The 15,637-nt window shown below is 40.4% G+C and overlaps 1 protein-coding gene across 6 annotated transcripts in view; it reads left to right on the top strand.

Moving 5' to 3' along the window:
* phf21ab (PHD finger protein 21Ab) overlaps positions 1–15,637 on the top strand; it is a 74,408-nt gene that overhangs the window by 15,641 nt on the left and 43,130 nt on the right. For all 6 annotated transcript variants that reach the window (XM_014123996.3, XM_014123997.3, XM_014123999.3 and 3 more), the window contains exons 3-6: positions 5,132–5,183; positions 8,274–8,372; positions 10,714–10,746; positions 11,237–11,302. In XM_014123996.3, the coding sequence (XP_013979471.2) occupies positions 5,142–5,183; positions 8,274–8,372; positions 10,714–10,746; positions 11,237–11,302 (240 nt within the window). In that variant the 5' untranslated portion in view covers positions 5,132–5,141. The remainder of the gene's footprint in view (positions 1–5,131; positions 5,184–8,273; positions 8,373–10,713; positions 10,747–11,236; positions 11,303–15,637) is intronic.

Genomic DNA, 15,637 nt, shown 5'->3' with positions numbered 1-15,637 from the left:
GTTGTGGACCATACACCCTTCCTGTGCTCAGTTCACACCAGTTGACTTGAAGGTGACGTTGAGTCATTATGTCCTACAGGTCTTTAGCTTTTGAGCTGTTTCCTTTTTCACCGCCTCCTTGTGTCCAGAACAAGCTTTACGCACGTACATTGAGCGGACCCGAGATATATCTGGCTATGTGACCAAGGTTTTGTCTGTTTTGCAGCTACTCTACCAGGGTTCGATACAGCGACCATAACAATCACATTTGCGACCGTTTGACTTGGCAGTGCGACACACATTTTGAATTGGTCACAAAGGTGCCAGTGAAAATAATGTGCCTGGTCACATTAGTTTTTGGTTCACAAGTTTGACTTTTTTATTATCATTATTTATTTAAACCAACTTTTTAAAGAGGAAACAGCGTGTCTGTGTGTTGTGTGGCTTATATGTCTATCAATTGGTGTAGCCGTTGGCCTAACTGTCTTCGGGTAGATGGAAATGCAATTAAAAGGTAACTGCACAGTAGCCTATGCCTACCTTGCAGAATATTTATTGTTTGCATTAATCCAGTGGCCATTTTGTTTTGAAAACTTCATCACAAGTGCGTTACAGACATAAGCTAAGCTTCCCCTAAAGTTAATTGAATTAAATTTGACAGGCAACATTTTAATTTACCGGACATTTGAGAACTTTACCCCATCCATATGCATAAAGTACATAATCTCGTTATGGCGTCCACCCACGGTGCTCAAATTGACAGATCACATTTTAAAATATGGTAATGTTAATTAACAAAACATCTAAGTTGAGGATGCAATGATGTGCGGTTCTTCTTACCGAATTCTGATGTGCACTTTGAGCTTGTTAGATTAAGTTACAAATTAGTTACAATGTGTCACCCCATGTTCAAGAATTGCCTTTTTCTTGCTCGTTTTACGTTATTTGAAAACAAAATCATCTGCAAAATATTTACATTTTTTAAACAAAGTGATTATTATTATTATTTTAGAATTATATAAAAGCCTGTTGGATATTCTCACAGATATATTATTAACCCTGTTTTTAGCAGGACAATATATATTTGTCATGGCTCAAGTTTTACAACTTGCAAATGTTTGTTCCATAATGCAATTAGCGGGAAAACACTGTTGTCAAAAGGGCATTGCAGTTTCATGTGACAGAGCCAAATATCCGTTAGAACGAGAGGATATCTAATAGGCTACTTTGACGCAAGGTAAGACATGCCTCATATGTATTACAACGTTCAGGTTTCGAACAATTTAAGTATATATTTTCAAAATACATACTGCCTCCAGCTCATTGCAAAGTGGTGTGTGATGCGCTGATGAAGCCTGCCTTCTGTTGCCGTTTGATGCCGCGTTAAAAACAACTGGAAACTCAAATCTCCGACTTCAGTGTGTTCAAGACCACTGGGGAAAAACAAGTTCTGACTGGGATAAATAATTTAACAGTTATCCAACTCGGAATTCCAACTCGGGAACTTGAGCCTCTTTCTAGAGCTCTGACCTGAAGATCACCGACGTCATGATTTGACCTCGTATTTTTCAGAGTTCCCAGTTGTCTTGAAAGCACCACGAGATGTTTGTCGGTCTATAGGTTAATTTGATAGGTTTAGAGGAATTAAATTGGCGCGTTTACAGTTTTTCGGTATGTGCCTTATTTTTCACACCCGTACAACATACAGATACAGAGCTTTTAAGTGGAAAACACCTTCTTAAACAGCAAATGCATAGGGAACGGAAGGCATGCTTCATCAGCGCGTCACACACCACTTTGCAGTGAGCTGGAGGCAGTATGCATTTTGAAAACATACTGTATACTTAATTGTCTTGCCATGTCTTGCCTTGTTTCAAATTAGCCTAGCCAAAACCAGACCATATCCGTTGAGGCAATTATTTTATTTCAACTTTCTTTCATTGTCCGGTAGCCAAAGGCACAATCCTAGTCAATTAGCAATCCATGCTAGATCTCCCCTGTTTGTAATAGATATTTTCGTCTCTGTCTCATGAAACCGCTCGGATGTACAATGTGCTTTTGTCTTGTGTTTTCCCGCTAATTGCATTATGGAACAAACATTTGCGTGTAGCCTACCGCCTTGTGTGCATTGCACCGTCAACTTGCATGTTCGGTTAATATGAATTACCGTGATCTAAATGGGATTTCTGTCTGTCCTATAAAGTGTAGTAGAATTGCATGAAATGTGTTTATAAAATGCCAAGAAACGTATCTGGTCTAGCCTAGGCCTACATTACGCCACTACGCAGTTTTCTTCTTTTTTGCGAACAGTGATTGATTGTATTATTAGCCTAAATTATGACTATCCAATCTATTCATCACATTAGGAATAGTAGGCTGTCTTACATAAGTTTGCAAATGCGATGATGCATGGAATGCCATATTATAAAGGTGCATTTTTATGGTGACAATGTGCCTCCCCAAACTTGATACTCACGCACCGCCTATGGCTACAGAAACGCGCCCTCTGCACCAGAGGTCTGGTGGCGTCTCTGGTGCAATTTTAAAAGGGTTGACTGTAGGGGATAGTTGGGCTGCGGTGTGTTTGGCATCATCACACACTTTTTTGTGAGGTTTTATAGCTTGGATGTCACTGCTCCCGGTGTAGCCTACAGTGTACTTACAGCTGGGACAGGAGAGGGTCATTAGGCATCACGCAGTGTGCGAAATACCCGGACTACCGCATCTTGTCTGGATAGTTTGCCATGGGCCGTTTCATTTGGTTTTTATTGTGGCCGGCTTGAGGTGGGATTCCATTTCCCCATAGTTGTGTTGTACAAACTGAAAGGAAACGTAACGTTATGCCTAACTACTGTTCCCTGAAGAAGGGAAACGAGGTACAACACCTGTTTGGCCCCGCCTCGTGCCGCCCAGTTTTGGGCTCGGTGAAGAGCGATACTGAAAGAATGAATCCGAGCTTCAGGGTTATCACCTGTGAAAGGCGGGGCTTCCAGCGACGTGTGTGGATTTCCTTGGCCTTGTCAGGCAGGATTCTAATTCTTCAATCGAAGTCTCGAGAGTGTGACTTCCCGTAGTTGTTGTACCTTGCTTCCCTCCATCAGGGAACAGTAGTTATAGCAGGGGTCACGTTAACTCAGGATTCTACGTTTATCATGCAGAAAAGGAAAGATAAACACAGAAATATCTTGCTGTGTTTTGTAAACGCATATCTATAATGTTTCTTATTGTAAATTCTGCTCGGCTTCAGTCAGGGTTCGCTCCAAATCATTCATGTAAAAGGACTATTTTTGCGCTTCAGTTGCACTTCTCCTCTCAGGTGACATGTCAGATAGTACTCTGATGTGTAGGCTACTTTTCTCCGGTACTTTCCTCTGGTGAACTGTCGTGGCCAAAAGTTTTGAGAATGACACAAATATTAATTTTCAAATGAACTGAATCCCCCAAAAAAACATTTCCACTGCATTTCAGCCCTGCCACAAAAGGACCAGCTGACATGTCAGTGATTCTCTCGTTAACACTGGTGTGAGTGTTGACGAGGACAAGGCTGGAGATCTCTGTCATGCTGATTTGAGTTCAAATAACAGACTGGAAGCTTCAAAAGGAGGGTGGTGCTTGGAATCATTGTTCTTCCTCTGTCAACCATGGTTACCTGCAAGGAAACACGTGCCGTCATCATTGCTTTGCACAAAAAGGGCTTCACAGGCAAGGATATTGCTGCCAGTAAGATTGCACCTAAATCAACCATTTATCGGCTCATCAAGAACTTCAAGGAGAGAGGATCAATTGTTGTGAAGAAGGCTTCAGGGCGCCCAAGAAAGTCCAGCAAGCGCCAGGACCGTCTCCTAAAGTTGATTCAGGTGTGGGATCGGAGCACCACCAGTACAGAGCTTGCTCAGGAATGGCAGCAGGCAGGTGTGAGTGCATCTGCACGCACAGTGAGGCGAAGACCTTTGGAGGATGGCCTGGTGTCAAGACGGGCAGGAAGTCACTTCTCACCAGGATAATCATCAGGGACAGACTGATATTCTGCAAAAGGTAAAGGGATTTGACTGCTGAGGACTGGAGTAAAGTCATTTTCTCTGATGAATCCCCTTTCCGATTGTTTGGGCCATCCGGGAAAAAAAGCTTGTCCGGGGAAGACAAGGTGAGCGCTACCATCAGTCCTGTGTCATGCCAACAGTAAAGCATCCTGAGACCATTCATGTGTGGGGTTGCAACTTCCCACAACCATCCAGGAACAGTTTGGTGATGAACAATGCCTTTTACAGCATGATGGAGCACCTTGCCATGAAGCAAAAGTGATAACTAAGTGGCTCGGGGAACAAGACATCGATATTTTGGGTCCATGGCCAGGAAACTCCCCAGACCTTAATCCCATTGAGAACTTGTGGTCAATCCTCAAGAGGCGGGTGGACAAACAAAAACCCACAAATTCTGACAAACTCTAAGCATTGAATATGCAGAAATGGGCAGCCATCAGTCAGGATGTGGCCCAGAAGTTAATTGACAGTATGTCAGGGCGGATTACAGAGGTCTTGAAAAAGAGAGGTCAACACTGCAAATATTGACCCTTTGCATCAACTTCATGTATTTGTCAAAAGAAGCCTTTGACACTTATGAAATGCTTGTAATTATACTTCAGTATCCCATAGTAACATCTGACGAAAATATCTAAAGACACTTAGCAGCAAACTTTGAAAATTTATATTTGTGTCATTCTCAACTTTTGGCCACGACTGTAGTTTTTCTCAGGTAGTAGGTTAAAATGATAAATTAACTTCAAGCAAAACATTAGGATATGTAGCTGGCTAGTTTCTTTCTATTTATCGTTTTTGCAACAAAAAAAAATGTATTCATTGTAAGCAAATGCACTTACTACCCTTATCACTCCATTGAAGTAAATGAAGGTTAAATGGTTTAAAACAGGTTTTTAAAAGCTAATGAAACCCCTGGCTATAATAATAACGTTACATCATAGGCTACCCTCTTTGGAAAATGGACAACAGGGGAAGAATTTCTTGGACTTATCCAAAAAGATGGGCTTGTTTTCTGTTGGAAACTGTGTACCCTAATAGACAACCCATTTTGTTTTGTTACTGATACGTGAATTGTAAAAAGTCAGTAACTTTGTCGTTTTCTGTTTTGTGTACAGCGGCTCTTTAATGCTTCAATTGGATGGTATTCAACCTGGAGACGGTGTGAAGGTAAGAGATGGAGTTAATTAGCTCATTACTTCACCATTTTTAACATTCACAAGGTTACATCCTTCTGTTTTTTGTACGTCCAAGGCTATGGTGATGAATATCCTATTAAGACAGACAAAAAGTGAATAGCTGTTGTTTGAGGCCGTTTGACTCATAACCTTGCTTTGTTACCAGGATGTATTCCCTTCTGGACTTATGTAATGCACTGTACCCAATGGACATGATTCTCTATGATGTAGACGGTTAAGTATAAAACCAAGTCGTTATTACCACCTACTGAGTTATGTTCAGAGTCCAATGGGGACAGTGTAATTGTTTGAACTCTCCACATATTGCCAACAAAATGGTTGCCATCATGGATTGTGTGACCGCATTGGAAACAGGGTCCGACATTAACGCTGGCCCGTGGCCAGTAAAAACATGTTGGGCCAGTGGATCTCAGCAGTCACTGGCCCGGTCAACTTCTCAGTGCATTTTTGCTTTCCAGTTCAACATTTACCTGCTCTGTCATAGTCTACCATTGAAGACTACACGCTGAAAAGTCATGCCATTTATATTTGAGCAATATGATTGGGCATTCATTCAAGCACCACCACACTCCTGCGAGTCGCAACTTCTCGAGCAGTATATAAGTTGATGCCTTCACACAGCACACGTGAGCTGTCCAGAGCAAAAATAAGTGCCCATCAATCTACTCACTGAGCTGATTTATTTTAGGTAGGGAAAGTGATTTCCAAAAGTAAAACTTCAATAGTGAACATGCTTTGCAATATGTTTGCTACTGTTGATGGTCTGCAAAGAGAGAACTACAAAAAGACACATCATTTGTCTTGGCTAGCTTACTCTAGCCAGGTCGATATCTCTTTTCAACACATTTGTCTTAAAGGGGTTGTCCTTTTTTGAGATGTAAAAAAATATCTGTAAATTACATACTATTCTAAAGAATAGAGTAATGACTTAAATTTTGAAATTATATTAGTTTTTTTTATACACGTCATAGTAACCAAATGTAGTCTGTTAAAGATTCTCTGGTACCTTTTTGTATACTTTTTAGCCAGTAGTGGTGAAAGTAGTGCTCACAAACCAAAAGGGGTCCCAGAAAATTGCGTACTACGTCACATACTGTACGTGCAGATATGTGCATTATTACGTCATTGCTCTCTCTTGCTCCGCTGTGTGTGCATCTTGCTAGCTGTCATTCAAATGGCAGGAACTTTAACCGCTAGGGGCCTGGCTACATGGCGGAAATTGAATGCGACTGTGTCCTGGAAGCAAACTAGGGATTTCGTGGCTAATTGAGGTAGGACAGTAATTCTTGTCATAGATTATACATGTATAAAGTACACATTGACACATCCAGCCCAAAGCGGGAGGTTTAAAAAAAAAATACTTACTAGGCCCAATGCCTTTTAAAAACTACACCATGTCCATGTCAGTAGATTTTTGGATAACTGGCCGTGACTGGGCCAGTGAGAGAAAATAGGTTACCGTTGGACCCTGATTGGAAATGTTTAATAATTTCTGGTTGCTATTACTGCAAGCTTGAAACCACTGATTCGACTCTTACAGCTATTCGCCATATAACAAAATGTAATATTTGTGAGAATTAACGTCTTACGGCGGAAATCCCATTAACTGGATCCATATGACAACAGCCAGTGAAAATGCAGAGCACCAAATTCAAAACAGCAAAAATCTCATAATTAAAATTCCTCAAACATACAAGTATTATACACCATTTTAAAGATAAGATTCTCATTAATCCAACCACAGTGTCCGATTTCAAAAAGGCTTTACAGCGAAAGCACACCAAACGATTGTTAGCTCAGCACCTAGTCACAAAAAAAACATACAGCCATTTTCCAGCCAAAGAGAGGAGTCACAAAAAGCAGAAATAGAGAGAAAATGAATCACTAACCTTTGATCTTCATCAGATGGCACTCATAGGACTTCATGTTACACAATACATGTATGTTTTGTTCAAGAAAGTTCATATTTATATCCAAAAATCTCAGTTTACATTGGAGCGTTATGTTCAGTAATGTTTTGCCTCGAAAACCTCCAGTGACTTTGCAGAGAGCCACATCAATTTACAGAAATACTTATAAACTTTGATAAAATATACAAGTGTTATGCACATAATTAAAGATACACTTCTCCTTAATGCAACTGCTGTGTCAGATTTCAAAAAAGCTTTACAGCGAAAGCAAACTTTGCAATAATCTGAGTACAGCGCTCAGACATCAAAACAATCCATACAGATACCCGCCATTTTGTTGTCAACAGAAGTCACAAATACCATTTATAAATATTCACTTACCTTTGATGATCTTCATCGGAATGCACTCCCAGGAATCCCAGCTCCACGATAAAGTCCATCCTTTATGTCCAAATACCTCCTTTTTGTTTGCGCGTTCCGTCGAGTAATCCAAATGCACTGTGCTCGTGCAGTAAGTTCAGACAAAGTCAAAAAAGTTTTATATTACAGTTCGTAGAAACATGTCAAACGATGTACAGAATCAATCTTTAGGATGTTTTTATCATAAATCTTCCATAATATTCCAACCGGACGATTCCTTCGTCTTCAGAAATGAAAAGGAACACACCTAACTTCACGGGAGTGCTCGCGATTGAGCTCATGTCATTTTCTCAGTCATCTGATTCCAATGGCTCTTATTCTCTCCCCATTCACAGTAGAAGCATGAAACAACGGTCTAAAGACTGTTGACATCTAGTGGAAGCCTTAGGAAGTGCAAAATGACCCCACAGACACTGTATACTAGATAGGCAATCACTTGAAAAACTACAACCTCAGATTTCCACACTTCCTGGTTGGATTTTTTTCTTAGGTTTTTGCCTGCCATATGAGTTCTCTTATACTCAGACATCATTCAAACAGTTTTAGAAACTTCAGCGTGTTTTCAATCCAAATCTACTAATAATATGCATATCTTAGCTTCTGGGACTGAGTAGCAGGCAGTTTACTCTGGGCACCTTCTTCATCCAAGCTATTCAATACTGCCACCCATAAGAAGTTAAAGGGGGTTTATTTTAATGTGTTCGCCATTCCCCCTCTGTCTCTGTACACAGGCTGAACGTTTCCCTGGACTGATAGACACACTGACTGGCTCAATGATGGAACTACAAACATTACAGGAGGCCCTGAAAGTGGAAATTCAAGTCCATCAGGTAGGAGGAAAACATCCCTAGGTGTTCCGTAGTTTTTAAATGTATTTGTTGTTCATCTGCTCTGTGTTCAGGCTCTTCGTTAGGCCTGCAAATTATTAAAATACTCAAATGTTGAGGGTTACCACTATTATGTGGTCACCTCTATTATGAAGAGGGGTATTGATAAGATCCACTGAAGACCATTGCATTATGGGGCGATTCCAAACGTCCACTTAAACGGAATTTTCACTTTGTCTCCCATTTGATATCGATGCATGACTAGGTTCAAATTTGACTCAAGTGGAAGTTAGGATTTGCCCCTATGTTTCAACTTCAGGCATCCATTTGTATTCCATGTTCTTTAGTGAGTAAGCATGAGTGTAATGGAGGTTCTCTCCTCTGTATGTGCTATGATAAGGGATGTGTCCCAATTGACACCCTATTCACTGCTTTTAACCAGGGCCCATAGATAGGTGATAGTATGCCATTTGGGACGCAGCCCAGGTCTTCAGCCTCCTTGCTGTTGAGCAACTAGCAGGTCAGGCCAGCATCTTCTAGTGAGCTAAGTCCCTAAAGTCCCATAACCACACTCAGCACATTGAACAGGCATCTCCCAGATGAGTGGTCAGCCACGTAGAGTAGACCTGGCATCAGCGCTTTGATAGGCCAGCTAAGTAAGGTCCCCTGCTTAGTAATGTCCCCAATCACCTCATAGCGATAGGAACCAGAGTTTAGCACACAGTTTATGAAGGTCTGGGGTGACCTTGGCATGTGGGGTTAGTTTTCTATGTAATTTTCCATTACAACCCTTATCCACGCTGTTTTTTTGTATTTATTTTTTGTTTGTGTTAATTGTTCTCTGCAGGATGAGTAGGCAATTTTAATATCTCTGCAGTTTCTTTATAAAATGGAATGTAAAGTGTATGGGTAAGTAATTCCTATGTAAGAAGTCACACATTTCACTATTTATAAGGTAATCTCCTAATCTGATATTCAAATTATAATAATCATATTTATACTATATGCTATTCATTGTTATGCCTGTTCAAACTGGAATGATGGCCACTGTCACAATTAGGTATGGGACCGGATTAGATGAATGTATTAGTCACATGCTCACGGTCACATATGTAATTGCAGGGTACAGTGAAGTTCTTAAACTCTGAGCTCCAACCAACAGTTCAGGTCAAAAAGAGGAATGAATGAAACGATAATAAAAGTTATAATAATAATAATATACACATTTGCGACTGTAACAATGATACATGTCCATAGGGGGATGGGGACAGGGTAGATGTCTGTTGGGGGGGTGCAGTTGCCGTAACAGTGTTCTCTCGATGGTGCTCCTGTAGAACACTGAGTGCCCTCGGGACAGGCCGAATTTCTTCAGCCTCCTGAGGTTGAAGAGTCACTGTCGTGCCTTCACCACGGTATCTGTGTGGTTTGACCATTTCAGCTCCTGAGAGAAACTTGGATGTTTTTGAACGTCTCCGGCGGCCCAGTTGATGAAGATGGGGGCGTGCCCAGCCTGGTTCCTCCTGAAGTCCACGAGCCGCTCCTTTGTTTTAGTGATGTTAAGGGAGAGGTTGTTTACGTGGCTCCACGGAGTCAGAGTACATATCTCCTCTCTGTAGGCCGTCTCAAAGTTTTTGGTAATCAGACCTACTACTGTTGTCATTAGCGAACTTGATGATGGCGTTGGAACTGTGTGAGGCCACACAGTGTGAGTATACAGGGAGTATAGGAGGGGACTGAGGACGTACCCTTGTGGGGACCCCAGGTTGAAGATCAGTGTGGAGGAGTTAATGTTGCCTACCTTCACCACCTGGGGACAGCCCGTCAGGAAGTGCATATGGAGGAGTCATTTCCAGGGCCTTTGAGCTTTGTGTTGAGCTTAGAGGGCACTATCGTGTTGAAGGCTGAGCTGTAGTCAATGAACAGCATCCTCACATATGCATTCCTTTTGTCCAGGTGGGTGAGGGCAGTGTGCAGTGCAATGGCGATTGTGGATCTGTCAGGGCTGTAGGTGAATTGGAGAGGGTTGAGTGTGTCGGGAAGGGAGGAGGTGATGTGGTCTTTGACTAGTCTCTCGAAGCACTTCATGATGAAGGTGCACTGGGTTCAATGCAGTGCCTGTAGGTGTCACTGTCCACAGGCCTCGTGGGTTTGTTGCTCCTGATGCTATTTTTCGGATTTATTCCTGCTCGGATGAATTGGTTCAGAGAAACCAGTGGGACAGAAACCCATCGGGTGGTCCTGAGTTTCATCAGCTGTTTTGTCAGTCTTGTGGAAGTATAGTCTTGTGGAATGTCCCTAAATGCATTTCTTATTCTACTGACATTTTGTGTCCTTTCTTCTACAGAAACTGGTCGCACAAATGAAACAGGACCCACAGGTAAAGACATTTATCATTAATAATTGTTTTTGCTATTAGTAGACATGGAAATGTTGCCATCAAATTGCTTATTGACACCAGGATAGTTTGATAGAATACATTTACGTTTCAGTCATTTAGCAGACTCTCTTATTCAGAGCGACATACAGGGGCAATTAAGGCTGTGCCTTGCTCAAGGGGACATGGACAGATTTTTAACCTAGTCGGGTCGGGGATTTGATCCAGCGACCTTTCGGTTACTGGCCCGACGCTCTTAACCGCTAGGCTACCTGATGCCCAATACATTTCTTACTGATAAGATACAATTCATTTGGAGATGTAAGTGCATGTGAAGCATTAGTGTGGCGAATGCGACAAACGTGTTAAAATTCAGTTGGAAATTGTTGGTCAGGTTTAAATGAACCAAACTGCCTTTTCATGTTAACCTGGATGTGAATTGCTTGAGTTTGGGATGAAAGTGCCCTGAAAAGAGCTTTGCCTTCCTTTGCAGAATGCTGATCTGAAGAAGCAGCTCCATGAACTTCAGGCTAAGATCACAGCGCTTAGCGAGAAGCAGGTATTTCAAGACACCCTGCTGACACAACACAAGGATATCCCAGGTTGCCCTATATGAGCGCAGACAGGAGATTTAAAAATTCAAATTCAAATGCTTAACTAGTTGGTCCTTTTACTCATTTGTTTATTTTAAAGGCCCAATGCTGTCAAAAACAAGATTTCCTATGTTTTATATATACAGTACCAGTCAAAAGTTTGAACACACCTACTCATGCCAGGGTTTTTCTTTATTTTTACTATTTTCTACATTGTAAATAGTGAACACATCAAAACTATGAAGTAACGCATATGGAATCATGTAGTAACCCAAAAAGTTTTAAACGAATCAAAATATATTTTATATTTGAGATTCATCCAAGTAGACACCCTTTGCCTTGATGACAGCTTTGCTCACTCTTGACATTCTCTCAACCAGCTTCACCTGGAATGCTTTTCCAACAGTCTTAAAGGAGTTCCCACATTTTGAGCACTTGTTGGCTGCTTTTCCTTCACTGCGGTCCTGATGAGAGCCAGTTTCATCATAGCGCTTGATGGTTTTTATGACTGCGCTTGAAGAAACTTTCAAAGTTCTTGAAATGTTCCGGATTGACTGACCTTCATGTCGTCAAGTAATGATGGACTGTCGTTTCTCTATGCTTATTTGAGCTGTTCTTGCCATAATATGGATTTGGTCTTTGACCAAATAGGGCTGTCTTCTGTATACCACCCCTACCTTCTCACAACAACTGACTGGCTCAAACTCACCAAGAAGGAAATTAATTCCACAAATGTAACTTTTAACAAGGCACACCTGTTAATTGAAATGCATTCCAGGTGACTACCTCATGAAGCTGGTTGAGAGAATGCCAAGAGTGTGCAAAGCTGTCATCAAGGCAAAGGGTGGCTACTTTGAAGAATCTCAAATATAAAATACTTTTTTTGGTTACTACATGATTCCATGTGTTATTTCAAATGTTTTATGTCTTCACTATTATTCTATAATGTGTAAAAAATAAAGAAAATCCCTTGAATGAGTAGGTGTGTCCAGACTTTTGACTAGTATTGTATTTCTACACTGAAGTTGGAATAATAATGTGAAAATTATGATAATGCTCTATTTAGTGTAAGAGCTGTTTTAGAAGACCACCTGAAATCTCTGCCTGTTTTTTTGGGATGATGTTTTGGCCTTTCTGGTGACATCACCAGGCAGTAAATTAGTTAATAGACCAATAACAGTTAGTTTTCAGTTTTCCTCTCTACTCAGAACACTCCACAACAAAATTCTTGCTTGAGAAGTTGCTCATTGCTAAGAAGCTATTTTTGACCGTTTTAATTGAAAATAATCACAGTAAGGTATGTAATTGCTACCCAGAAATGATTTGATATTGAGATAAAAACGGCCGCATTAGACCTTTAACATCATATTCGAAGATACCCACAAATGAATCATACATGTTAACCTCTATGGGCTAGGTGGGACGCTTGCGTGGTGCACTCCATCAACAGCAGGTGCATTTCAAGAGCGGCAAATTTGAATCCAAATAAATGTCAAAATTCAAATTTTTCAAACATACAACTATTTTACACCATTTGAAAGATAAACATCTCCTTAATCTAACCACGTTTTACGATTTCAAAAAGGTTTTACGGCGAAAGCATAAATTTAGAGTATGTTAGGACAGTACATTTACAAGAGTTGTGTGTAATGTTTTGTCAATTCAAAGACAGGGTCACCAAAACCATAAAACCAGCTAAAATGATGCACTAACCTTTAACAATCTCCATCAGATGACACTCCTAGGACATTATGTTAGACAATGCATGCATTTTTAGTTCTATGAAGTTCATATTTATATCCAAAAACAGCGTTTTACTATGGCATTGATGTTGAGGAAATCGTTTCCCTCCAATAACCGGCAGTCAAGTCAGCACCACAAATTAAATAATTAAAATGAGAAAACATTGGTAAAATATTATATTGTCATTTAAAGAATTATAGATTTACATCTCTTGAACGCAATCAACTTGCCAGATTTAAAAATAACCTTACTGGGAAATCACACTTTGCAATAATCTGAGCACTGCGCCCAGAAAAATACGCGTTGCGATACAGACTAGCCGTCATGTTGGGGAGATCTAAAATCGAAAATACTATGTAAATAATCCATTACCTTTGATTCTCTTCATCAGATGTCACTTCCAGGTATCACAGGTCCATAACGAATGTAGTTTTGTTCAAAAAAGCTCATCATTTATGTCCAAAAATCTCCGTCTTGTTAGCACATGATCTAAGCCCGCCGGACTTCACTTCATGAACGAGGGGAAAAAATATATTTACGTTCGTTCAAACATGTCAAACGTTGTATAGCATAAATCATTAGGGCCTTTTTTAACCAGAACATGAATAATATTCAAGGTGGACGAATGCATTCTCTTTTATAACGTATTGAAACGAGGGTACCCAACATGAACTCGCGCGCCAGGTGTCTAATGGGCCATCATCGTTCCATGGCTCTTGTTCGGTCAGATCTCCCTCCAGAAGACTCAAAACACTTTGTAAAGGCTGGTGACATCTAGTGGAAGCAATAGGAAGTGCCAAAATATTCCTCAGCCCCTGTGTTTTTCAATGGCATAGGTTTAAAGGTAATACAACACATCAGGTATCCACTTCCTGTCAGAAAATGTCTCAGGGTTTTGCCTGCCAAATGAGTTCTGTTATACTCACAGACACCATTCAAACAGTTTTAGAAATTTTAGAGTGTTTTCTATCCATATATAATAAGTATATGCATATTCTAGTTACTGGTTAGGATTAGTAACCAGATTAAATCGGGTACATTTTTTTATCCTGCCGTGCAAATACTGCCCCCTAGCCCTAACAGGTTAACAGTTTGTCTTAAAGGAAATATGCACCCATTTTGAATGCTATATAATTTGTAGGCATCTCTGAGCAATGTTCTATCAATTCCCAGGGTCATTTCATGTTTATTGTAGCTCTTGCCGTTCACGAGGACAGAAATGTAGCTGGTATGACACTGCTTTTCTAGGGAGTTTTTCCTAGCCACTGTGCTTCTACTAGAGGTCGACCGATTAATCGGCATGGGCAATTAATTCGGGCCGATTTTTCAAGGTTCATAACAATCGGTAATCAGCATTTTGGGAAGCCGATTATGGCCGATTACATTGCATTCCAGGAGAGGAAACTGTGTGGCAGGCTTGACCACCTGTTACGTGAATGCAGCAAGGAGCCAAGGTAAGTTGCTAGCTAGCATCTTATAAAATAACTTATCTTATAAAAAACAATCAATCTTCACATAATCACTAGTTAACTATACATGGTTGATGATATTACTAGGTTAACTAGCTTGTCATGCGTTGCGTATAAATTAACAGGCACAGCATTGATTATCATCTAATCACTGCCTGATTCGCCAAACGGGGGATGATTTAACAAAAGCACATTCGCGAGAAAAGCACACTCGTTGCACGAATGTACCTAACGATAAAGGTCAATACCTTTCTTAAAATCAGTACACAAGAAGTATATATTTTTTAAACCTGCATACTTAATTTATTTTAACTAATTGTGGGAAATTGTGTCACTTCTCTTGCATTCATTGCATGCAGAGTCAGGGTATATGCAACAGTTTGGGCCGCCTGGCTCGTTGCGTACTATTTTGCCAGAATTTTACATAATTATGCCAAAATATTGAAGGTTGTGCAATGTAACAGCAATATTTAGACTTAGGGTTGCCACCCGTTCGATAAAATATGGAACGGTTCCGTATTTCACTGAAAGAATAAACGTTTGGTTTTCGAAATGATAGTTTCTGGATTTGACCATATTAATGACCTACGGCTCGTATTTCTGTGTTTATTATAAATAAGTCTATGATTTGATAGAGCAGTCTCACTGAGTGGTGGTAGGCAGCAGCAGGCTAATAAGCATTCATTCAAACTTTACTGTGTTTGCCAGCAGCTCTTAGCAATGCTTGAACCACTGTTTATGACTTCACGCCTATCAACTCCTGAGATTAGACTGGCAATACTGTAGTGCCTATTAGAACATCCAATAGTCCAAGGTATATGAAATATAAGTGGTATAGAGAGAAATAGTCGACGCGTCATAATTCCTATAATAACTACAACCTAAAACTTCTTAGCTGAGAATATTGAACCACCGGCTTTCATATTTTTTATTTCATTTCACCTTTATTTAACCAGGTAAGCTAGTTGAGAACAAGTTCTAATTTACAACTGTGACCTGGCCAAGATAAAGCAATGCGACACAAACAATAACACAGAGTTACACATGGAATAAACAAGTGTACAGTCAATAACACAATAGAAAAAAAGA

This window comes from Salmo salar, chromosome 10, assembly GCF_965601325.2.
Source record: "Salmo salar chromosome 10, fSalSal1, whole genome shotgun sequence".
Lineage (NCBI taxonomy): Eukaryota > Metazoa > Chordata > Actinopteri > Salmoniformes > Salmonidae > Salmo > Salmo salar.
Note: the sequence above shows the minus strand (reverse complement) of the source record. Positions and strands in the feature narration are given on the sequence as shown.